Raw genomic sequence first — 26,639 nt, 5'->3', positions numbered from 1 at the left:
CAGAGAACAGTTGACCAGATGCACCAAAGGGACAACTAGTTCCCTGTCCCACACCCGGGGTGGGGGAAGGGGAGTTGGGGGAACTGAACAGACACCCATCAGTCAGTCCAAGTAACACCTGTAGAGATGAAACAGGAGTCCCTGCAGGGCCAGAAGAATAATGCAGAGGAGAACAACACTGCCAGAACTCTGAAAACTCAATCATCACAGGAATTACCGAGCTCACCAAAGTAGGCCAGGACTTACACGCTAAGCCCAAGCAGAGTAACTGCCTACTAAAATAGAAATTTTAAATAGGATCAGAAGTCTCCTAACATTAATATCCTAAGCGTCCAGAATATAATTTAAAAAAAGAAAATCACATTGTCACAAGAGCCAGGAAAAACACACTTGAATGAGAAGACAATCACACTGATGCAAACACCAAAATGAATCACTAGTTGGAATTTCTGACAAGAATTTTAAGCAGCCATCACAAAAATGCTTCAATAAACAGTTAAGAATTATCTGAAAACAAATTTTAAAAATATAAAAATGTCAACAAAGAGAAGTTTTTTTTTAAGTACCAACTGGAAATTACACAACTGAAACATATAATTTCCAAAATTTAAGAAAAAAAAACCTTGCTGGAGAAAGCTCAATAGAAAAATAAAGATAACATAGGATAAATTTAGTGAACTTGAGGATAAAGTCAATAGTTTTACTCAATTTAAAACAGAGAGACTGAAAAAAAAAAAAAGAACAGAGCCTCAGGGAGAAATGGGATAGCAGTAAAACCTCTAAAATCCCTGTGGTAGGTAGAATAATTAACCAACCCCCTCTCTAAAGACAACCACATTCTAATCCTTGAGACTCATAAATGCTAACATAAACGGTAAAGACTTTGCAAGTGTTATTAAATTAAAATAAGGGTGGAAAGATTACCCCAGATCATCTATCTATCTAGGTGAGCCCAATGTAATCACAAGGGTCTTTACAGAAGAGGCACAGGAGTGTCAAGTCAGAGAAGGTGAAGCAATGAAAGCAAAAGTCAGAGTAATGGACCATAAACCAAGGAGCAAGTACTGACACATGCAACAACATGGATAAACACTGAAAACACACTATGTGATATAAAGCCATCACAAAAAACCATATATTCTATGACTCTATATCTATGAAACGTCCAGAACAGGCAAATACATAAACACAGAAAACAGATTAGTGGTTACCAAAGGCTAGGAGAAGAGGAGAATGGGAGGTCACTGCTTAATGGGTACGGTTTCTTTCTGGGGTGAGGAAAGTGATCTGAAATAAGACAATGAAGATGAATGCAAAACACTGCAAATATACTTTAACAAAAAAAGAAAGAAAGAAACACTAAATTTTACACATAGAAATGGTTCAGTCAGTTCAGTCGCTCAGTCATTTCCTACTCTTTGCGACCCCATGGACTGCAGCACGCCAGGCTTCCCTGTCTATCACCAACTCCTGGAGCTTGCTCAAACTCATGTCCATAGAGTCAGTGATGCCATTCAACCATCTTATCCTCTGTCATCCCCTTCTCCTCTTGCCTTCAATCTTTCCCAAACTCAGGGTCTTTTCCAGTGAGTCAGTTCTTCGCATCAGGTGGCCAAACTATTGGGAGTTTTAGCTTCAGCAACAGTGCTTCCAATGAATATTCAGGACTGATTTCCTTTAGGATGGACTGGTTGGATCTCCTTGCTGTCCAAGGTACTCTCAAGAGTCTTCTCCAACACCACAGTTCAAAAGCATCAATTCTTCGGCACTCAGCTGTCTTTACAGTCCAACTCTCACATCCATACATGACTACTGGAAAAACCATAGCTTTGACTAGATGGACTTCTGTTGGTAAAGTAATGTCTCTGCTTTTTAATATGCTGTCTAGGTTGGTCATGGCTTTTCTTCCAAGAAGCAAGTGCTTTTTAATTTCATGGCTGCAGTCACTGTCTTCAATGATTTTGGAGCCCAAGAAAATAAAGTCTGTCACTGTTTCCATTGACCTGATGCAATGACCTTTGTTTTTTTGAATGCTGTTTTAGGACAGCTTTTTCACTCTCCTCTTTCACTTTCATCAAGAGGCTCTTTAGTTCTTCACTTTTTCCCGTAAGGGTGGTGTCATCTGCATATCTGAGGTTATTGATATCTCTCCTGGCAATCTTAATTCCACCTTGAGCTTCATCCAGCCTGGCATTTCCCATGATGTACTCTGCATATAAGTTAAATAAGCCGGGTGACAATAAACAGCCTAGACGTACTCCTTTCCCAATTTGGAACCAGTCTGTTGTTCCATGTCTGGTTCTAGCTATTGCTTCTTGACCTGCATACAGATTTCTCAGGAGGCAGGTCAGGTGGTCTGGGATTCCCATCTCTTGAAGAATTTTTCCAGAGTTTGTTGTGATCCACACAGTCAAAAGCTTTGGCGTAGTCAATAAAGCAGATGTAGATGTTTGCCTGCAACTCTCTTGCTTTTTCAATGATCCAATAGATGATGGCAATTTGATCTCTGATTCCCCTGACTTTTCTATTTTTTTAAATTAAGTTATTTATCTTAATTGGTCCCCTGCCTTTTCTAAATCCAGCCTGAACAACTGGAAGTTCACAGTTCACGTACTGTTAAAACCTGGCTTGGAGAATTTTGAGCATTACTTTACTAGCGTGTGAGATGAGTGCAATTGTGCAGTAGTTTGAACATTCTTTGGCATTGACTTTCTTTGGGATTGGAATAAAAATGGACCTTTTCCAATTCTGTGGCCACTGATGAGTTTACCAAATTTGCTGGCATATTGAGTGCAGCACTTTCATAGCATCATCTTTTAGGATTTGAAATAGCTCACCTGAAATTTCATCACCTCCACTAGCTTTGTTCATAGTGATGCTTCCTAAGGCCCACTTGACTTCACATTCCAGAAGATCTGGCTGTAGGTGAGTGATCACACCATCGTGGTTATCTGGGTCCTGATATTTTTTGTATAGTTCTTCTATGTATTCTTGCCACCTCTTCTTAATATCTTCTGCTTTTGTTAGGTCCATACCATTTCTGTCCTTTATTGTGCCCATCTTTGCATGAAATGTTCCCTTGGTATCTCTTATTTTCTTGAAGAGATCTCCAGTCTTTCCCATTCTGTTGTTTCCCTCTATTTCTTTGCATTGATCACATGGAAGGCTTTCTTATCTCTTCTTGCTATTCTTTGGAACTCTGCATTCAGATGGGTTTATCTTTCCTTTTCTCCTTTGCCTTTTGCTTCTCTTCTTTTCTTAGCTATTTGTAAGATATCCTCAGACAACCATTTTGCCTTTGCATTTCTTTTTCTCAGGGATGGTCTTGATCACTGCCTCCTGTACAATGTCATGAACCTCCATCCACAGTTCTTCAGGCACTCTATCAGATCTAATCCCTTGAATCTATTTGTCACTTCCACTGTATAATCATAAGGGATTTGATTTAGATCATACCAGAATGGTCTACTGGTTTTCCTTACTTTCTTAAACTTAAGTCTGAATTTTGCAATAAGGAGCTCATGATTTGAACCACAATCAGCTCCAAGTCTTGTTTTTACTGACTGTATAGTTTCTCTATCTTTGGCTGCCAAGAAAATAATCAATCTAATTTCAGTACTGACCATCTAGTGATGTCCATGTGTAGAGTCATCTCTTGTGTTGTTGGAAGAAGGTGTTTGCAATGACCAGTGAGTTCTCTTGGCAAAACTCTGTTAGCCTTTACCCTGCTTTATTTTGTATTCCAAGGCCAAACTTGCCTGTTACTTCAAGTATCTCTTGACTTCCTACTTTTGCATTCCCGTCCCCTATGATGAAAAGGACATCTTTTTTTGGTGTTAGTTCTAGAAGGTCTTATAGGTCTTCACAGAACCGTTCAACTTCACCTTCTTCAGCATTAGTGGTTGGGGGATAGACTTGGATTACTGTAATACTGAATGGTTTGCCTTGGAAATGAACAAAGATCATTCTGTCATTTTTGAGATTGCACCCAAGTACTGCATTTCCGACTCTTTTGTTGACTATAAGAGCTACTCCATTTCTTCTAAGGGATTCTTGCCCACAGTAATAGATATAATGGTCATTTGAAGTAAAATGGTTAGTTTTATGTTATGTGACATATCTTAATCTCTTTTAAAAAGGGAATACTACTAACAACTTTAACTCATAATTCAACAACTTAGAAAAAAATAGAATCAGGAATATTTTCCAGCTCATTTAATGAAACCAGTATTATAAACACCAAAACTATACAAAGACATCACAAGAAATAAAAAAAAAACCTACAGACAAATACCTCTCGTGAATTTAGCTGCAAAATCCTTAACAAAATATCAGCTAATTGAAACCAGCAACAGAGTAGTATGTATTCCAGGTATGCTACTTTGGTGTAATATTAAAAACAAACAAAAAGCCAACAGTGTAATACACTACATCAACAGGCTGAAGAAGAAAAGTCATAAGATCATATCAATTGATGCAAAAAAGATTTTTTAATAATCCAAGAGCATTCATGATTTAAAGAAAAAAGCTCTCAGTAAACAAGGAATAGAGGGTAACTTCTTCAACCTCATAAAGAACATCTACAGAAAAAAGTTACAGCTAACATTATACTGATGAAAGACTGGCTTCCCTTTAAGATTGAGAAAAAGGCAAGGATGTTCATTCTTATTACTCTTTTTCAATATATCACTGGAAGTCCTGGACAACACAATAAAGCATGAAAAAGAAATAAAAGGCATCCAGATTAGATTGGGTTTCCCTGATGGCTCAGATGGTAAAGAATCTGCCTGCAATGCAGGAGACCCAAGTTCAATCCTTGGGTCAGGAAGATCACCTGGAGAAGGAAATGGCAACCCACTCTAGTATTCTTGCCTGGAGAATCCCATGGACAGAGGAGTCTGGAGAGTCCCAGTCCATGAGGTCACAAAGAATTGGATACAAGTGAGTAACTAACACTTCCACTTTCAGATGAGAAAAAAATAAATCTGATCCTGTTTGTAGAGGTCATGACTGTCCACATAAGAAAAGCTTCTAGAACTAATAAGAGAGTTTAGCAAGGTTGCAAGAAAAAACATCAACCCACAAAAATCAACTGCATTTCTAGATACTAACAACAAGGTAGAAACCAAAATCTTAAAACACAGTATCATTTACAAGTTCCCCCAAAACGAAACAAGAACAAGATCTGTATGCCGAAAATCATAAATTACCAAAGAAAACAAAAAAAGACCTAAATAATTGGAAACATACCATGTTTGTGAATTAGAAAAATCAACGTATTAAAGATGTCAGTACTCTCCTAACTGACTTCAAACAGGTTTAATGAAATTCCTATTAAAATCCTCACAAGGTATTTTGTACACATAGACAAACTTATTCCAAGGTTTTTTTTTTTTCATTTTAAAATGTATATGAAAAACGAAGGCCCTCAAATAATCAACAGAATAGTAAAGATGAATGAAGTTGAAGGATTCATACAACCCAATTTAAAGACATATTATATAGTTACAGTAATCAAGACAGTATGGTATAAGAAGAGGGACAGAGACACAGACACACATACACATCAGAACAGAGAACCCAAAAATAGACTCACACAAATGTAACACAGTGATTTTTGACAAAGGTACAACAGCAATTCAACAGAGATAGGATAACCTAACAGAATGGCTAAAGTAAAATTTCTTAAAATTTTTAATTAATTTATTTTTGGCTGTGCTGGATCTTCATTGCTGCTCAGGCTTTTCTCTAGTTGCGGCAAATAAAGATCCCGTTCCAGGGGATCTTCCCGACCCAGGGATCAAACCCAGGTCTCTCATGTCTCCTGCATTGGCACGCAGTTCTTCACCACCTCAACTTTACATTCTCTTCACTATTCTGCGCACCGTGGTGCACAGACTTCTCAGTGCAGTGGCTTCTCCTGTTGTGGAGCATGGGCTCCAGGGCATTCGGGCTTCAGCAGCTGTGGCACGTGGGCTGAGTAGTCACGGCTCCCAGGCTCTACATCACAGGGTCAGCAGTTGTGGCATATCAGCTTAGTTGCCCTGCAGCATGTGGGATCTTCCTAGATCAGCGATTGAACCTGATCAGGAATCAGGTGTTTCCTGCATTGGCAGGTGAATTCTTTACCAGGGAGGCCCTAAAAAAATTTTTTTAAAGTGATAACACCAAATGCTGCTGATGACGTGGTAAAACAGCATTATTATACATTGTAGGTGGAAATATAAAATATGGTATAGCCACTCTGGAAAATAGTTGGACCATTTCTTTTAAAACTAAAAAAAAAAAAAAGAAATGAATTTGTACAACTTGGCATTTATATGCCTGGTATTTATCTGAGAAAAACTAAAACATGTTCACACAGAAACTTGCATATAAATAAATATTCACAGCAGCTTTACTCATAATAGCTAAAAACTGGAAACTACCCAGATATCCTTTAATAGGATAACGGTTAAACATATGGTACATCCACACAGAGGAATACCACTCAGTAATAAAAATGAACAAACTGTTGATATTTGGATGTGATATGATGATATGATGACCAATGATAATTGGTCATCCAATGACCTCAAGGGCATTACACTGAGCGAAAAAAGCCAATCTCAAAGTTACATATTTTATGACTCAATTTACATGACACTCCTGAAATAACAAAAGTATCAGCAATGGAGAATAGATTAGTGGTTGGCAGGGATAAGGGATGTGGGTAGACAGGTTGTGCGTGCGTGCCTGCTTCCATTGGGTCTGACCCTTTGCAACCCTATGGACTGTATCCCGCCAGGCTCCTCTGTCCATAAGGATTCTCCAGGCAAGAACACTGGAGTGGGTTGCCATTACCTCTTCCAGGGGATCTTCCAACCCAGGGATGGAACCCAGCTCTCTCATGTCTCCTGCATCGGTATGCAGGTTCTTTACCACTAGCGCCACCAGGGAAGCCTGGGTAGACAGGTTAGGATGGCTATAAAGCGGTAGCCTGAGAGACTGTGTGGAAGAATACAGTTCTGTATCTTGAATTTAGTGGCAGTTACACAACCATGAAAAAGTGAAAGTGAAGTTGCTCAGTCGTCTCCAACTCTTTGGGATCCCGTGGACTGTAGCTCACCAGGCTCCTCCGTCCAAGGGATTCTCCAGGCAAGAATACTGGAGTGGGTTGCTATTTCCTTCTCCAGGGGATCTTCCCGACCCAGGGATCGAACCCAGGTCTCCCACATTGCAGGCAGACGCTTTAACCTCTGAGCCGCCAGGGAAGCCCAGTAAGGTAGCATCTTATACACACACCCTTTTCCCTTAACAGTATCCAGTGTGACCGCATGGACTGTAGTCCATGGGATTCTCCAGGCCAGAATACTGGAGTGGGTAGCGTTCCCTTCTCCAGGGGATCTTTCCAACCCAGGGATCGAACCCTGGTCTCCCACATTGCAGGCAGATTCTTTACCAGCTGAGCCACCAGGGAAGCCCAACCATACATCTGTAATAAAAGTGCACGGAACCATACACACGTGCACACAAATGAGTACAGTACACATATAGTTAGCTATGAGTAAGTTCCACAGATAGCTAAAAAAAACCCTGCCTAAGCTTCAATCCATCTGTTAATCTTAATAATCTTCATACTCCATTTGCACAATATCACTCCTCAGATACTAAACCACAGACACTACTTGATACTGTACTTCCTGACAGTGCAACACTTTAATTTACTTTCCATATCCCAGATGCAATTTAGTTCATCCCCATCTCCATGCCTCTGGGCGAGCCATCCACCTTGTTCCCTACATATTAATCCACACCTCCCCCTCCTTTTAAAGAAAGCACAATTCAAAACTCACCTAACTTCAGGAAGCTCCATGGAAAACACACTTAGATTCAAACTTTAGCTCCACTACCATTAGCACAGTAACTCTGGGATCTCTATATGCTTGGAAATACTAGTGGTAAAGAACCCGCCTGCCTGCAGATTCAGGAAATGTAAGAGACACAGGTTCGATCCCTGGGAGGGGAAGATCCCCTGGAGAAGGCAAGGCAACCCCCTCCAGTATTCTTGCCTAGAGAATCCCATGGACAGAGGAGCCTGGTGGGCTCCAGTCCATGGGGTTGCAAAGAGTCAGACACGACTGAAGTGACTTAGCAAGCATCAAGTGAAGCAATGTTCAATGAATGTCATTCTTATTCATTTATTTACCTATTATCTTACATGTTTAACTGTCAAAAAACATAGCTGTGTCCCCCCAAGAATCTGGCATAGGGAAGGTTTATTATGCTTCTAAATTATGTGAATCTTTCTCAAAATATGTGAGGATAAATTATCCTCACCAGCTCCCCATCTTCACCCATACCATTTAAATTGTAGCTTTTTCCCATGTTTTAATCACCAGTTCTCCTGCACATACAGCCTTGGACAGAGATGAATTGTAAACAGTAAAAAGAATAAAATGTGCAAATCATTAAACCTTTCCTCCTTCCTCTCTATTCTCTCATCTTCTTTCCAAATAAAAAGGTAATTTCACCAAAATGTTGACAAAAGAGGGTACAGGGAAGAAAAATATTGAAAGCATGTTGCATTTTATATGATACATTCTACTCAAATTTGCATTTTCTTAATGTAAGTACTGTGCGATACATATTTTCTCTTTCTCTTCTTTAGAGCAGGTTCCTTCATGAGGAATTTTTCAATCCTTAAGTCAACTTACTGGATATCAACCATCATTTTTTCTTAAACAGAATCAAATTAGAAACCATCAGGACACACTGCACATGTGTGTGCTTAGTCGCCCGGCTGTATCCGACTCTTGGCAACCCCATGGACTGCAGCCTGCCTGGCTCCTCTGTCAGTGGGGATTCTCTAGGCATGAATACTGGAGTGGGTTGCCATGCCCTCCTCCACGGAATCTTCCCAAACCAGGATCAAACCCAGGTCGCCCACAGTGCAGGCGGATTCTTTACCATCTGAGCCACCAGGGAAGCCCAGTAATACTGGAGTGGGGAGCCTATCCCTTCTCCACGGGATCTTCCCAACCCAGGAACTGAACAGGGATCCCCTGCATTGCAGGCGGATTCTTTATCAGCAGAGCTACCAGGGAAGTCCATATTGCACATAGTAAAAGTAAATATTATCTATCAACTATACTTCAATAAAATTAAAATGCAAATATCATCTTGTAAAACTTTTATCTCAGTGTAAATACACACGCAAATATGTAAATGCTATCTGTTAGGAATGGTTTAGCCAAAGTGTGAAAGTTACTGTTCTAATGCCCTCAAATAAGCACTGGCCTAATATGAAGAATAATATGGTGGAAAATAATTGTAAAACAATGTAAAACCATTTCCAATAAAGCATCCTAATTCAGTTCACTATTTTTATATATTGTCCATCCTCCATACACCAACCCCCAGGTCCCCTCTCTTCCACTCTTCTGTCCTCTTCGAGCTGATTCTTTAACTGCTGAATTAGTGTACATTACATACCAGAATGAATCAAGTGCAAAATCATGACTGAGTTTTCTTCTGAAATCCTTCAAACTGGGTGATGCTATCCCTTGAGACAGAAAAGAAGCTGCCCAAAGGCATGAGGGGAACTAAAAAAATTTACTTCCAGTCTCTCTCCACTTAACTAGATCCTGAAATAAAGAGTAGGCAAAAATATGGATTTATTCCTATCTGTGAGGAAAAAATAAGTCAAATGAACCAAATCAACGGCAGATATTTTTCCCCCAAAATTCTGACCAACCATCACTATAACAGATAGGTATTATAAAGATTTTAAGTATTTTTTAGTAAGGGTTTACACAGCCACTAAAGAGTTAGTCCAGGCTGGTCATTCAGAAAGATAACTAAGGCGTTTTCACCTGAACCATGGAAAGCACAAGAATAAACAATCTTGTAAACCTTTTTCTCAATCAGCCTTCTTGTCAGAGTCATAGTGAAAATTAAAACTCCTTTACAGAAACACCTGTAAGGGCAGTCATTATCATAAAAATCATGCTTGTTCTCCATACAAAGATGAAAATAAAGTCGCTTTGCCATATGCTCTGAGTAATTATTCAAGCAGCCTGATGGTTTTACAATGAATCATCTCTCTTGTTTACTCTGGTGATCTCTATCTCAATGGATAGTAACCCCATCTTTCCGGATGCTCCTGCCAAAAAATCTTGGATACTTCTCACATCTAATCCAAAGGCATATCTCTAACTTCAAAATGTATTATACCAGCATCTGACGGCTTCTCATCATCTCCATTACTACCTCTCTCCCTGGGATAACCTCCCCTTCTACCCCCATACCCGCACAACACTATTTTCCACCTAGCAGCCTAGGTAATCCTTTTAAAACTTTATGTGAAGCAAAAGCCAGGACTTGCTAGGCTTCATACCATCTGATAGCCAGGACCATCCATTCCTACCAGTTTACTCTCCCGATCCCTTCAACCTTGTTTCCCTCTGCTCCAGCCACCCTTGTCTCCTTACTCCTTAGTCACATAAGCATGTTCCTTCTCCAAGACCTTTGCTCCTGCTATTCCCTCTGCTGGGAACCAACTTCCTGCAGATAACCACAACACTCACTTCTCCACCTCCTTCAAGTCTTTCCACAAATGTCATCTTCTCAGGAAGGCTTTCCTTGACCTACTTAAAACTCATCTCTCTCCCCAGGGGTTCCCATCCCTTCCCCTACTTTTATTTGTTCTTCATCATCACCAGATTATAAAGTCCATAAAAGAAGCGATTTCTGTCTGCTTTGCTGCTGTCATCTCTAGCATCCAAAATAGTGTCTAACACACAAGAGGAAGTAAATATTTGGTGAACGGATTAGTCAATCGAGCAGTAGCATACATTTTCAAGAAAAAAAAATCTGCTCCCTTGAGGCAAAACAAACACAAAAATATCATAAAAATCATGCTCGTTCTCCATACAAAGATTTCATGGGTGTTACCTCATTATTACCATCATAAGCACTGGTTAACATTTATTGAGCTCTTATTTTGTGTGACAAATGCTACGCTGAGCACTCTTTACTTGCATTTTTTTCTCATCTAATTCTCATAATAATTCCATGAGTTAGGTATTATTGATCTTACAAAGCAAGGTAAGACAGGTCATTAATTACTGAGCGGCACAGAAGAGCCTAGAAACTGGAACTACATGATGTTTCAACACCATGCTCTTGACTGGTGGGCAACTGTCTCTTCAGATTAAAGCTAACATTTATTAACTGATTATTATGTGTCAGGTTAAATTATTTACTTGCAATGTCTTATTTAACTATTTTAATTTTAAAAAACCAAAAACAAAAAACACGAGGCCAACATTTTCAGTTGCCTAATCCAACATACAATTTTCCCTTCTTTAATAACAGAACTTTGACCTGTTTTTTCTGAAGTAATAATGTGCTGGATAAAAAGCGTCATTCATTTGCAAATGGCCAAATGACACAGTTCTGCCCAATAAAATGGAAATGTAAGTCACTGAGTAAGGCTTCCAGGAAAGAAAGCCCTTTCAAAGGGAACCACCTGAGTTGTCCTGTGACTCTGTCCTTTCACCATACTCTTCTGGTCTGGAACACAGGCACAAGGCTAGGAGTGGAACAACTATCTTGCAACTCTGAGAATGCAAGTCATGTGCTAAGTGAAGAGGAGTGAAAAAGCAGGAGTCTGGGTGCCTCATGGCACCCAGGCTGCCACCTCAGTTTTCCTGTCATACAAAGGAGTCAAAAGAGTATTTTACTAAGCCACTATTATTTGTTTTCCATTACAGAGAGTCGAGTGCAATCCCTATTTGATACAACCCTATGAGATTGTTGGCCCAATGTGGCCTCCTGAAAATGTTACCATAGTGAAGTCTTCCAATCAGGGGAGAAAATACACTAACCATTAAACATCACTCCATCAACGGAACATTATGTCTTTCACATTAATAGAGGAGCTAGGGGTGGGATCCTGAAATCTGTACTTGGTAACTGATACTTTAGACATCAAATGTGTAGCTAGTGAACAACTGATGAAAATTTAAAAGGCAGGGAGATAGTAGAGAGTAAACTTAGTGGGATGCCTTCACCAAAGTATCAAAGGTTGGTGAATCACACCTTACTAAAAACAGATCTTAAAGAACAATTTTTTAAACCTAGGCTGAGGTAAACACTAAATATTTACTGAGGTTTTTCAAAATGCATGATAACAAAAGCAACATGGCAAAGCCTTTGTCAGACTGATTTCCCACTTTGCCAATATATTGTACTGTGGGCAATATAGGGCCTTACACAGCTGTACTACCATGTCCAGAATAAATCCCCAAATCCATCTGAACTTGAATGAGATCTGGAAGTAAGAAAAAAAAAGATTCAGTGATGTTCCAAAAAACATTACAACAGATTCAAAATACTACAAGATTACAAGTGTTAGAAGACTTCAAATCATGTAGTATTTCGCATTTTATGGCAGTACCAAAAAGTAGGAAATGGAAGAAGGAGAAAAAAACAAAAGGATAACAATCATCAGTATGGAGTAATAAATACGAGCTAAAAGCTTCCTATAAACACTTGTAGTTCCATACAACAGCCCCAGTGACAAACGTACCATTATCCCCATTTTACAGACAAAAACCTGAAACTAAAACTAATAAATTGCCCAAGATCTGATGGGTAGCAAGAGGTAAAGCCAGGATTTGAATCCCAGGTCAGTCCAACCCCAAAGTCCATACTCTTACAGTTGCTTCAACACATATCAAGTACAGCAGAACGCCTGGTCAGAAATTCTAATACAACAGCAGAGACTAGGAAGGAGTGCAAAAACACTGAAAAGATGAATGATTATTGTGAGATTAATACTACATCTTTTACAAGCAATCATACTTAAAGAACTTCAAACCCTTGCCAAAACATGCTTAAGATAATAGAATTTTTTAAAAGGAAGTCCTTTGAATTCCCAACCTATATTTTTTATTATGTTCTAGGAAGGGAATTTTCTTTTGTCTATAGGATTTTGCTAGAAAATGAGGGAACAAAACAACATGAGACACTAACCCCACAAATACAGTTCTAAGAAGCACATGTAAAAAAAAATTATAGTTCAAATAAATATACATTTTGATAAGAAAGGAGACACCATGATATTATTTCCTTAAAATAGAATCTTTGAAAACAGATATTCAAAAGATTCCCTCAAGCCTTTTTTTCCAGACTTTGATCATTTGTTTCCTGAAAAAAAGAGAGTATAATCTGGAGAAATTACAAAAATCCATTTTGAAAACTACTTAGAGCTTATTACAAAATACTGTATTTCAAACATTTCAGCATGGAAGCAAAGTTAGAAAAACTGTACAGTGCTTTATTGGCCCCTGCTGCTTGTGCTAAGCTGTAGTTCAAGAAAAAGCTTTTTTTCCTCCCTTTTGAGAAGATGAAGTGAGACACAGTGTATAAAGAGTGGAGTAATAGAAGTACATTAGGAACTTCTAGGAACTTATTAACAAGAAAGAAAACATTTTAAAAATGACAAAACAGGATACACAAAAGAGAATAAATCTAACTAAAAGGGTTATCTACAAAAAATCTGCTCCAGTTTCCCCCCCTCGCCCCATTGCAAGGATATTTCCTTTAAGGTGGGATGATGACCACCATCTTTCAGTTACTTCCAAAAATCAATCAAAATGCAGACGCAAGGACAAGAATCCTGGGTTAGGCAATAGTTGGACACCAGTACTGACTGCGCCCATAACTAGTTCTGACTTTGGACAAGTCATTTTACCTTTCTGTCTGTGTCTCTGGGCTTCCCAGGTGGCTCAATGGTTAAAGACTCTGCCTGCCAATGCAGGAGATGCACGTTCAATTCCTCTATCTCCTGCACTTACAATATCTCTAAGTCTTCCATTGTGGCTCACACTGTAACAAATCTGCCTGCAATGTGGGAGACCTGGGTTTGATCTGTGGGTTGGGAAGATCCCCTGGAGAAGGAAATGGCAACCCACTCCAGTACTCTTGCCTGGAAAACCGCATGGACAGAGGAGCCTGGGGGGCTACAGTCCCTGGGGTCACACGACTGAGTGAGCATGCATGCACGTGTCTTCATCTGTAAAACCTTACCTCATGCCTTACAAAAAACTCAACTCAAAATACATCAGGGGACTAAATTTAAGGGCTAAAACTATAATATTTAAAAGAAAACATAGGAAAAAATGTTTGTGATGTTGGGCTAGTTAAGATTTCTTAGATACAAGACCCAAAGCACAATCAATAAAAGCAAAAATCAATAATCTCTACCAAAATTCAAAACTTTCATGCTTTAGCAGACAGCATTAAGAAAATGATAAAATTGAGGGGGGGGGGGGAGGGAATGCTGTAATAAGGGAATTCCCTGGTGGTCCAGTGGTTAGCACTTGGCTCTTTCACTGCCATGGGCCACTTTCGATCTCTGGTCAGAGAACTAAGATCCAGCAAGTCCTGACTCCCTGCTGTCCCACTTTGCCAAAGAAATGAAAAGACAAGAGTAAATATCTGAAATCGCGTATCAGGTGAAGGACTCATATTCAGAATGAATAGACACCTAACACTCACACTCGCCTCTATAATTTAGTGAGAAGAGAACAACCCAGTGGACAACTCAAGCGGGAAAAAGATTGGAATACACATTGCACCAAAGAAGAGATATGAAAAGCTAATAAATAAGCACATGAAAGGATGCTCTCCATCATTAGTCATTAAGGAAATGCAAAACAAAAATCACAATCAGATATACTTCCCATCCATTAGGATGGCTTTAATCAAAAAGACAGACAACAAATTCTGGCAAAGATGCAGAGAAACAGGAACCCTCATTCATGGCCGAAGAGAATGTAAAATGGCACAGTTACTTTGAAAAATTTGTTCCTTAAAAAGTCAAACATATAATAAATCTACCATGTGACCCAGCAATTCCACTCAATAAAAATGTAACATGTTCACCTGAAGATTTGATGCAAAATGCTCACAGCAATATTATTCAAAATAGGCAAAAGGCGGGAGCAATCCAGTGACCATCAAGTGGTATCCAATAAAAAGGAATAATGTACTAATACAGTCAGCAATATGGATGAACCTCAAAAAACATTACTCCAAGTAAAAGAAACAAAACACAAAAGATCACGTATTATATGATCATATTTATGGGAAAATGTCCAGGAAAGACAAATCTATAGAGACAGAAAGTAGATTTGTGGTTGCCTTCGGCAGGGGGTGGGAACAGGGAGTGACTGCAAATGGACATGAGACATCTTTTTGGAATGATGGAAATGTTCTAAAATTGGATTGTGGTGATGACTGAACAACTCTGTAAATTTACTAAAAAAAAAAAAAAAAAACCCAAAAAACTATAGTACTGTACAGTTAAAACAGGTGGATTTTATGGTATATAAATTTTTAAAAATGAAAAAATTTTATTCTATGTGAATGAAGCAAAACACAAAACACTATATATTACACAATCCCATTTACATGACATGTCCAGAAAAGGCAAATCTATGAGTTGGAAACGTTTGCGAATGCCTGAAACTGGAGGTAGGAACAGGGATTAATTGTAAACAGGCACAAGGGATCTCACTGGGGTGATGAAAATATTCTAAAACTGGATTATACTGATTGGTGCACCACAATAAATTTACTAAAATCATTTAATTTTACACTTTAAAATGGGTTAATTTTATACTAAAAAAAAATGGGTGAAATTATATCTCAGAGTAAAGTTGTTTTTAAAAATAAGGTGGTCAAATCACATGAGAGTTCTTAACTTTTGGAGTGAGAAGATGACTAACCCTATCCCAGAGGGCTGGCCTCCCTTTTGCTCACTCACAGACATCCTATTGGTCTGAGAATAGCAAATCAACAAGTTTCTAAAGCTCTAGAGCCTTGTGCCACCTTAATACCAAAAGCATTAACAACCACAATGCTACCCTTCACCCTAGAAAGATGTACACCTTACCAGAAAGGTAAAGCAAAATTCCTCTTCTCAAATGATAAGAGACCCCTTTTCCTTGCTTTTTTAGACATCATTTTGGAGTCTCCCACTTAATCCCTTTTTTCAATATGAAATTCTGATGGAGGTACTCAGAAGCAATTTTAGAACGAACCAGTGCAGATCAAAGATGTAGCACATGGTAAGGACCAGATCCATGAAGCAACTTAAGGAAAAAGACTGGATGTCTTCACATAAATCTTACCCCAGATTTGTTTTGATACAAGAAGCAAGTGGGGAAAAAAAAAGAAATGTGACAAAGTTTCTCTAAACACTGACAAAATGCAATAAACAGTCACTCCCCCCAACTCCCAAACAGCTAAGGAGTTTTCAGCCACTCTTTGTTATAAAACTAATTTAGGACAGGATGCTGATCTAGCAAAGCAGACAATCATCCTCCAATACACAGGGGTCTGCTGATGTCCGTTGGATCAAGCTTCTGTTTAGCTAAACCCACTCCCTTCTGATTTCTAAGATCACTAGATTATTGTTGTCCAACAAATACTCCCCTTATCCCCAGTCCCCACCCTCCCCCAATCACTGTGCCTCTGAGAATTACAATTCATGTTTGTGCAAGCTTTGATCTCTGCCAGCTGGTATTCCCAGACCCCTTTCAAATCCATTCCACACACAACAGCCAGACCCATAGGATCGTATCATGTCTCTGCTTGAAACCCTCCAATAACACTTAAAATTTCCTAGGCTGAGAAGGTCCCTAAAATCTGGCTCCTCTATTACCTTTCTAACCTTACCAGTCTTCTTTCGGGTCCTAAAACACATCAAGCTTTTCCCCTTCTCTGGGGCCTTTGCATTTCCTCATCTCTCAGTAAGGAATAATCTTCCCTTTGCCCTCAAGACTCTTTCTCATCCTTCAGCGCTCAACTTACATGTCGACACCTCAGAAAAAGCATCTTCCTTGAAATGGCCCCAATTAGGTCTCCACGTTATTCTCTCTCAGAACATCTTGCTTGTTTCCTGACTAGCACCTGTAATTCTTTTTATTTGCTTACTTATTTAATGTCTACCTCCCTGGCTGGGAAGTCAATTCCAAGCAGTCGTAAGTTGGTCTATGTCGCTCAGTGCCGTACCTGCAGCTTCATCTGGAGAGGCTCCCCAGTTCCGCCCGAGCAATGCCTGGCACTTCCCGGGGGGTTCTCACGCGGATGCAGAACTGAACAGAAGCACCTTAACCTATCACCCCATAAATAGATGACCGAGCCCCAACTGCAATACCCCATTCCTCGCAACGCCTTGTAAAGGCCTGTCCCACATATTCACTTTTCTTTTTTCTCTCAGACACATCTGTGGCTCAGGTTCAAACATCTGTCGCCACACAAATCTCTGACGAGCCTCTCAGACCCCACCCCACCTCGCCGCACCGGCGCGCCTCTCAAAATCCCCTCCACGCCTTGCAGGAGCTGCACAAACCCCGAGCCTCACCCACGCGCCCTACCAACCCCCGAGACACTCTAGCGCCCACGAATATCTGGGAGACCCAAGCTCCCCGAGCTCCCGCGGGACCCCACGTTCCGGCGTGTCACCCGCCGCCCAGCGCGGCGCCTCCCCCTTCCGCGGCGCCAGCTCTCACCTATCACCTCCTGCAGCTCGTAATCGTCCCTGTTGATGGACCAGGGCAGGGCACTGGAGTCCTCGGTCATGACGGCGGCACGACACTCGGTCTTCCCGCAAACTCACTGACCTCTCTCTTCTCCTCGCCGCGCCTCTCCCCACCCCCAACCGCTGCCGCCGCGCCCCCACCAACCGCCTCGCGAACAGCCACGGGTCGGACGGCGCCTGGCGCTGGGTGGCCGCGCGGCAGAGCGGTGGGGGGCTCGAAGCACCCGCGAACCTCGCCTCTTTGCTCCTCCGCGGCCGGCACTCCCCTCCCCGGCCCAGGTCCCGGCTTCGGCCTCCACGGCAGCAGCGACAAGAGCTTCGCCTGGGCCCAGCCCCTCTGTCCCGCCCTCCACCTCAGCCCCACGCACTGGCCAAACTTTCCCTTCTCCCTCCACCTGCCGACACGCAGCGCGCTGACGTCACCGCGTCGGGCATGCCCCCCACCTCGGCCCCGCCTCCAGCTGCCATTTCAAGTGTGGCTGGATAAGCAGCGAGCAAGAAGGAAGCCCAAGGAAGACGAATTTGATAGTGGAAGAGAAGAAATACTTTGAAAGGAGTTTAGCAAGGGCATCGGAAAGCCATAAAAGAGCTGAAAGTAGCAGCGGTAGTAGCCACACTAAACATGGCGACCAAAGGGCAACCTAGTGGAGGGGGCGGAGCCACTTCTGGCGGCGAGGGCACGTTGCCGTCTCCGTCGTCGCATTCATTGGCTTATTTGAGAAGGAATCAGAACGGCAGTAAGTGGATGTGGACGTCAGTCATAAATTAGTCCCGCCTCCACGCGCTCGGCGCGCTGTTCTGCGACAAGGCTCCGGTCCCGCAAGATCACGGGTACGCTACTCGCTTTGCAGCGTTCTCCCAAGTGACGTCGCCACGTAACCGTCACACCCCCGAGACGTGCGAACGGCTCCGCAGGGTGTGGAGAAACCCGAGGGAGCAGCTGGGTGGGGTCGCCTTGCGGTGTGGACGACTGCCAACTGGAATAAAAGGTCTCGGTCCACGGGACAGAGTGGAACCGGAAGCTCGCCTCTGTGACGACACTTTTTTCTAGGCGGAAGTTATTTCTACAGCGCCAGGCTCGGCCTTCCCTGTAACTTTACTGGATAGGGAAGGTGTTCTCTCCGTTCTCAGCTTTGGAGCTCAGATGATCACCTGTCTTGGGGCCTTGGAAGGTTGCCGTTTTTTCCCTGAGGCAACTGGGACCATTAAGCTAGTGCTATTTGGTTCAGCAGATTCGAGGTCATGTCAAAGACCTTGGCTTTTGTGTGACGTCATTGAACTTCAATTTTTCTCAGGTTGTCCACTTAGTTCCTTTGGGGAGGTCAATAAGATGAAACTGAAAGCCTTTGGTAAAATGGAGTGAGGAGTAGCCACGTGGATTGAGCTAGGTTTGAAAGTCTTCTCAGTTGGATGTCTTTCAGATCAATAGTAGTCATTATGAAAGACATCTTCACCCAAGCCCTTCCAGGCACCGGAAGCCCTGTGCAGGAAATCCAGCGACCACGAAGCCAAAGCAGTCAGCTAGGAGCTGCGGCCACCAAGTTAGCACGTTTCCACATTTTTGGTGGGATTAGAGAATGTTTCAGGAGGGGATCCTGAAAAGCTAATATGGTATAAAACAGGTGTAAATTGAGAGGCTAGAATATCCCAGTCACAGAGAAGTGCCAGAGTTTCCCAAGTTTGAAAGCATAGCACAGGCGTTACTGTAAAGATTGGTTTCAACCGTTGACTACTGACACCTTTATTGCCGTGTGTTGCCTTTTTGCAGAGAGAAGGATGGGGATCAGATCTATCAGGAGCTAAATATGATGATAAAGATTAGAGGTCTCAAGATTTGTACAATAGATCCATAAACCAGAGATTCTTAACTTGAGTTTATTGGCCTTGTGGACCATGAACAGCCTTCAGAAGATTTGTGGGGGTTTTGTGTTTTTTGCACGCCTTTAAATTGTATGCAGAATAATAGATACTTAAGGGAGAAATTTGACCACCTTTCCCCCTTCTCTTTTTCCCCAGTGAAAAGGAGCTACTGACTTAAAAGTGAAAATCCAAGATGTTTATTGACCCACATTCTTGGTGATCAGGGTACTATACATTGGTTGATGGGTTGTTTTCTACTTCTTCCAAAGTAGAAAGCTTGATGGTTTAGTTGAGCCAGAACCTGCTCTGCAGATCTGGTCATTTTATTTCCTCTTATCTCCTGGGCTTTCTCCATGTGGCCTGTTAGTTGTTAAGATCTCATACTTTTAATGAGCAAGGAATTGGTGGCTGTTTGAGGCCAGAATCTCAGCGTATGAAGTATGTTCCATGTGAGAACACTTAACATAAACACTGGGTGTATAGTGGTAAACAAGGTGACTTAGTTCCCGTTGTCACGGAGTATAGTCTAGGAGACAAAAGGCAGTGTGTGCTATGTGCTCAGTCACTCTGGCTTGCCTGACTCTTTGTGACCCAGTGGGCTGTAGCCCACCAGGCTCCTCTGTTCATGGGATTTCCCTGGCAAGAATACTGAAGTGGGTTGCCATTTCCTCCTCCAGGGGGTCTTTCCCACCCAGGGATTGAACCCACATCTCCTGCATTGGCAGGCGGATTCTTTACCATGAGCACCAGGAAAGCCCTGTAGATGGCATCAAGTACAGTGTGTAGAATCAGAAGATGAGAGTCACTGTCTGGGCTGAGAAGCTGGGAGGGAAATTATGTTCATACTTCCTCTTCTTTCTCTGTTGCCTTTAAGCTGTTTACCTGCATCGTCCTTTGCTTTTAGCACCTGCAGGGTAGAGGGAAAAGGACTAATTTCAAGACTAGTGATGCCTTGAAGTGGTAATTACAGCTTTAATAGTTCAAGTTTTATAGACTTCTTAAATGAAAGAGAGTTGAAATCTATAAATGAATGTGTACCATATGTGAAAAACCTGAATGTAAAGAAAAGCACAAATTTAGATCTCCTAAGTTGATTTTCTTAGCAGTTCCATATCAGTGCCAGGACCAACTATAAACTCCTTGAATCTTTCTCCCCCCTCCCCCCCCTCTCCATTATCACACCTCACATGTAGTATAAAGTCATCTCTTGTAAGAGGGCATTTCATCCATTCCTGGCATAGATGTGCTTCCCACCTCTGCACCTGGAATAGTCCCTGCACAGACACATATTCGGGCATGGTGTTGATTAAATCAATGGAGTTCACGAGTAGAGAAGATATGCACAAGCTAGGAGTCTGGAGCCTGGGGAGAATCTGACATCTTGGCAAATCCAGGAAAGGGACCAAGGGCATACACATTGGACTATGGTGACAGAGTCTCAGAGTCTCAGAACCTGGAAAAAAATAGGTAAGAAAGTAGAGTCTCAACATCAAACTGAATTCTGAGCCAGAGAGTAACTTCACATTTACCCAGGCTGGCACCATGACAACTTGATGAACTCAAGCTGAATTCAGCAAAAGATGGGAAGTACTTGACTGAGCTGGAACAGGTTCCTAGGTACCTACTACTTTTGTAACACGATCTCTTAAAGGTGGAATGTGTCTAGAAGCCTTCATTAGAATGTTTATTGTAGTGTTATTGTAATAGGAAGAAACTGGAAACAAACTTGAATGAAGATATCTGTTGATAGAGGAATGATAATTGCTTGTGTATATTATGTGAAGGGCTTCCCAGGTGGCACAGTGGTAAAGAATCCACTTGCCAATGCAGGAGATGCCAGAAACATGGGTTCAATCCTTGGGTTGGGAAGATCCCCTGGAGTAGGAAATGGCAACCTGCTCTAATAATTCTTGCCTGGGAAATTCCATGGACAGAGGAGCCTGGTGGGCTGCAGTCCACGGGGTCACAAAGAGTCAGACAACGTAGTGACTGAGCACATATTATGTGGAACATCTCAGGATAAACAAGAAGCTCATGTGTTAATGCTAGCTGAAGTAACGACCCCGAACTAAACTAAACTGGCTGGTATAACCCAAAAGCTTATTTCTGACACACATATAGTCCAGGACATATGTCCTTGGTCCCTTTGGTCCAAGTTGACAGTTTGCCTCCTTCAGTCTTGTGGCACCACCGTCTTGTCTTCCTCCAGACCCTCTGCATTCAGCCAGCTGGTTATCTGAGAGGGAGAACACTGCAGAAGCTTGCCAACTCTGGAAGTTGTGTTTGTTGCTTCTTCCCAGGTTGTGTTGGTCAAACCGGTTGACTGACCGCAACTGAAATCCAGGAAACTGGGACATGGCCTCGCCTGTGCCCAGGAAGAAGCAATGGGATTAGTCGGCATCTAGCCAGTCTCTGCTACAACTGGCAGCTTTGGTTGCCGCCAGACCAGAGCTGCTGACACGTAGAAGGGATGTTCTCTTCTGCACATTTTGAATTTTGTAAATCCAAATATTATTTGTTCAAAAGAAGTTAAGGGAGGACTGGTTCATCCATCCTGTGAAATATTACATAGCAGTTAGAAAGAATGCAGTAGGTCTATACATATTGGAGTGGAATGATCTATAATCAAGGTAAACAAGTTGTAGATAAATTTCTGCATTGACTTAGTTTGGGCAAGGATAACAAATTACCACAGAATGGGTGGCTTAAATAAAATTCTTTTCTCACATTTCTGGGGTCTGGGAAATCAAAGATGAGGCTGCTGGCAGATCTGATGTCTAGTGAAGCCCTGCTTCCTGGTTTGTAGACAGCCATCTCCTCATTATATTGCATGCGGCAGAGGCAAGAGCAACCTCTCGTCTCCACTTAGGAGGGCACTGAACTCATTCATGAGCATTCCACCTTCCTGACCTAGTTACCTCCCCAAAGCTCCACCTCCTAATATTACCACATTGAGGGTTAGGATTTCAACATATGAATTTGGGGCAGACACAAACATTCAGTCTGTAATTTACATGTATGTAAATATATGGAATAAGGTCTGGGAGATGCATGTAAGTTATAGACTGAATGTTTGTGTCACCCCAAATTCAAATTTGGCTTTAAAATTTTACCTGTCTGGTGAAAGTGAAACAATATCTCAGTTTTAATTTGCATTTTCTTAATTATTAACAAAGCTGGGCATTATGTTCATGGGTCTCCAGAATACTTTCATGAAACGGACCTTAATGAATTGCTTTAGAGAATTACATTGCTAGTGTTACACAATATTATGTTGTTTTCTCCTTGCAGTTCAAACAATATACACAAAGCAGTACATATTTGATGATAGAAACAAACTAACAAAAGTGTACATACAAGAGTGATTGCACTCACAAAGAGGTCAAAAGTAGGCACAATTGAGTACAAAACACTTCAGTTTCAACGAAACAAAACAATTCAGTTTGGTGACTAGGGAAAACGAAAGGGATGCAGCTAGGATGGGGTACCCAAGACTTCCAGGATTCGTTTAGTGTGCTGTTTCTTAACTTGGTGATGAGGACAACAGTGCTCATCAACTATCCCGAGATGTCTGTGTGTCCTTTTAAAGTATATTTCATAATTGCAAAGTTTGGTTTCTCATGGCTCAGATAATAATAATATACATGGTACTTGACGATCTGCGTACCCCTTCTTTTGAGCTGAAGGGGACGTCTGACACTCTTCTCAGCCTGGTTTCACTGTACCTCCCTTTGTTCAGGCCCTTCCTCCCTCCAGGAATGCCACCTGTGTTCTGTTCCACCCATCCAGGTCTTACTGGTCTGCCAGGTTCAGCTGATGGTCAGCCCTCCCTTCCCCCCTACTCAGATCGCTTTTTCTGAGATTGTTCCAGGCCTGAGGGAAGTCATATGCATTTATTACCTCACCCAGACCATTTCTGGGCACTTAGCCTGTACTGCCAGGTAACCATAGATTTCTCTTTTTCTGAATATTCTGTATTTCAAATTGGGTGGTAGATCACCCATGAGGAGTGTGGGATACCCTATCTCACCAATAGAAGTAAAGGATTTGTGTGGAGTTTTGACCTTGGTAGTGACGGTGGATTGCCCACCTTAAGCCTTGCCAGCATGATGACAGTCTAGAAATGTATAAAGAGCTGCGTTTCTTGCCTTTTTAGGAAAATTTTCAAAAATATATGTACCATTCAATACTCCACCTTAGGCAGGAGTTTCAGAATCTCTGAGTCACAGCTGTAGTCACAACATTGAAAAATATAAGTATCTCTCACTAAGCTCAGGAACTGAATAATCAGATTTATCTTCTGATAATTTGGTGTCCCGTGCTCTCTGAACTTAGGGTAGGTTTGGACAGCATGGTTCATCAAATTAATATAAATTCAGATAAGCCTAAGAAAATATTCATCACAACAGTTAAACTGCCTGTAATGTGCCAGGTAGTGTGCTAAAGGGTTATAAATGTATACTTCATGTAGTCAGTAAAATAGCTTTGTGAGGTGTCTATGCCAATTTTACAAATGAGGAAACGAACTGAGAAAGGCTAAGAGGCTTGCCTCCAGATATTCCTGGAAATGCTTAGCACAGAACCTGGCTTGTAAATGCTCAGTAAGTGATAGCTGTTGCTCCTCAGTTTGGGGGACTAGAGTGACAAAGCTTTATGGAACGTGGATTTGAGCAACAGTTCCAGCAGGTCTGCTTGCTCAGGAAAAACAGGTTTCAGTCACCATCATGCGGTGTCATTCATATCATAGCATGACCTGATTTTTTTTTTAATCTTTTAAAAAATTTTTTTAATCTTTAAAAAAAATATATTTTGTTCGTTTATTTTTGGCTGTGCGGGGTCTTCGCTGCTGTGTGGACTTTCTCTAGTTGTGGTGATCCGGGGCTCCTCTCCAGTTGAAGTGCATGGGCTTCGCATGGCAGTGGCTTTTCTTGTTGAGGATCACAGGCTCTAGGGCTCGCAGACTCAGTAGTTGCAGCTCCCAGGCTCAGGAGCACAGGCTCAAGAGTTGTGGCACACAGGCTTAGTTACCCCATGGCATGTAGGATCTTCCCACATCAAGGATTGAACCCGTGTCCCCTGCATTAACAGTTGGATTCTTTGCCACTGAACCACCAGGGAAGCCCCAGTACTACCTAATTCCTTGTTGCAATGTCTGGGGAAGGAAATAAAGGCTTTCTCTTTGATTCTCGGTGGATTGTCAAGCCTTGTTTGCCTGTAACATCCAACCTGAATGAGAGAATTTGGGGTTCAGGCATACCAAAAGTGGAGTTCTGCATGACTGAACGTTGAGTTGGAAATTTCAGGACATCAAGAAATGGGGACAAAAGCACCGTATCAGGTGTAGTGCGCATACATTTATGGGCAGTTCTCCACGTGCTCAGCTGTGAGCAATCGGCCAGAAAATGGGACTGTCCTCCGTCATCCAGGGGGGCCTGGGCTCCAGGCCTGATGTTAGTTCCCTGGTGAATGGTGGCAGACGGTGACAGAGGACGGGCTCTGTCCCTTTGGGCAGAGTCTAAGCTCTGTCCACCCCATTCAGCAGACAGGAGGTTTTGTCAGATTCTAATGTTAACTCAGATTCTTCTGCCTCAGTCTTTTGGGGGTGACTTGTTCTCACTTAGTGTTAATTCACCCAAATCCAAGAGGGAAAAAAATAATTAATTTTAAAGATTTGGTTGCTTTGTGGTAACCATTGTAGAATAGTTGATGCTGTAACGGGCCTTCTTATGCATCTGACAAACCTTGGGACACAGCCTGAAAGCAGGAAAACAAAGAAGAACTGCCTATTGCACAAGCACCAAGTTTGTCGTCAGAATGAAAAGCTGTTGCATCTGGGAAGAAAAAAAACTTTCTCAATATGGAATTGAGTAATTTCACCTGGTAACGTACGTACACATGGTGTGTTATTCACGTTTCACCTGGCAGGGAGACCCAGGAAAGAAGCAAATTTGGAGTGTGAAGGACTCCTTGGAAGGTCCTGGTAAAGCTTGTGCATGTGTATGGACATATTCAAGCATGGCATTCTACATTAAGTCTAAGTTACCAGTCTGTAGGAAATATATGACCAGGAGGTGAATGTGCCCACAAACTGCCTAGGGAAAAGGAATGGATCTTAGGACCACAGCCCCTGGATATAGAAAGGCTAGGGAAGGAATTTGCACTGTGAAGATTTAGAGAGGTGGGCAGATTTGAAGGCTACAGAGTAGAACATGCAACTGGCATGTTGGTTCAAAGCACCCCAAAAAAAGGGTCTTAATTTTTCAGCAGAGGGACTTCGCTGGCAGTCCAGTGGTTAAGACTCTGCACTTCCACTGCAGGAGGTGCGGGTTTGATCCCTTGTCAGGGAACTAAGATCCCACATGCCGTGTGGTGTGGCCAAAACTTAAAAAAACAAAAATTTTTTTTTAACATAAAATTTGAGGGATGGATTGTTAATATAATTGTCCCTGAAAGGGCCCAAATTCACAGTTTTCCTGCAGCCCTTATGTCAAAAGCTGTTTCTTACTTGCTCAGATCGTGGTGTTCCTTGTATACCGTAGGGGTGAAAACTCCCCTACCTGTGATGTCCAGACCATGAGGGGAGAAAGGAAGAGGAAATAAAAGCACTGCCTGCAGGTATGTGAACAAGAGAAATGGAAGAGCAGGCAGGCAGGCGTGCTCCAGGGTCCTCATTTCTGCCGTCCATTCTCCTCAGCACCCCCCACCCTCAATCTTGAATAGGGGAAACGGTAGAAACATCTAAGACAGACGGGCCAACTATGAAGAATTCAGAATGTCAGAGGCTTGTGGGCTGCTTCCCTAGGTAAGACTTGGGGGAGGCTGCAGGCCGCCAAGAGAAGCCTTCCACTTGGCTTTGCATCATGTCCAGTATGCTGTAGGAACAATAATGTAGCAGTGACAGAGGGCAGAGCCTAGGCCGTGAAAACCAGGATACCCTATCCAGTCCCTCACAGCTTGTACTTGGTCCATGGGGAATCGGAAGCTTCCCCGTGCTCCATGACAGCACTTGGAAGTGCCGTAGAGGCTGGTGTAGAGGCTGGACGTGAAAAGGCTTGCAGGGGGGAGGATTTTATGGCTAAAGGCAGGTGGTTGCGACCATGGACTTCAGCTCTGAGGGCTGGCATCTCATTCTAGAGGCCAGATGAGGTGCACTGCATCCAGGTAATTATAGAAGTTCAGGAAG

At 42.0% G+C, this 26,639-nt stretch overlaps 1 protein-coding gene across 1 annotated transcript in view; it reads right to left on the bottom strand.

Moving 5' to 3' along the window:
• The window catches only part of OXSR1 (oxidative stress responsive kinase 1), an 85,541-nt gene extending 67,570 nt beyond the window's left edge, over nucleotides 1-17,971 (bottom strand). Inside the window, exon 1 of the mRNA XM_020914943.2 lies at nucleotides 17,568-17,971. Coding sequence (XP_020770602.1) covers nucleotides 17,568-17,637 — 70 coding nt within the window. The 5' untranslated portion in view covers nucleotides 17,638-17,971. The remainder of the gene's footprint in view (nucleotides 1-17,567) is intronic.
• Between the last annotated feature and the right edge of the window lie 8,668 nt (nucleotides 17,972-26,639).

Source organism: Odocoileus virginianus, chromosome 26 (genome assembly GCF_023699985.2).
Source record: "Odocoileus virginianus isolate 20LAN1187 ecotype Illinois chromosome 26, Ovbor_1.2, whole genome shotgun sequence".
In the NCBI taxonomy this organism is placed as follows: domain Eukaryota; kingdom Metazoa; phylum Chordata; class Mammalia; order Artiodactyla; family Cervidae; genus Odocoileus; species Odocoileus virginianus.
Note: the sequence above shows the minus strand (reverse complement) of the source record. Positions and strands in the feature narration are given on the sequence as shown.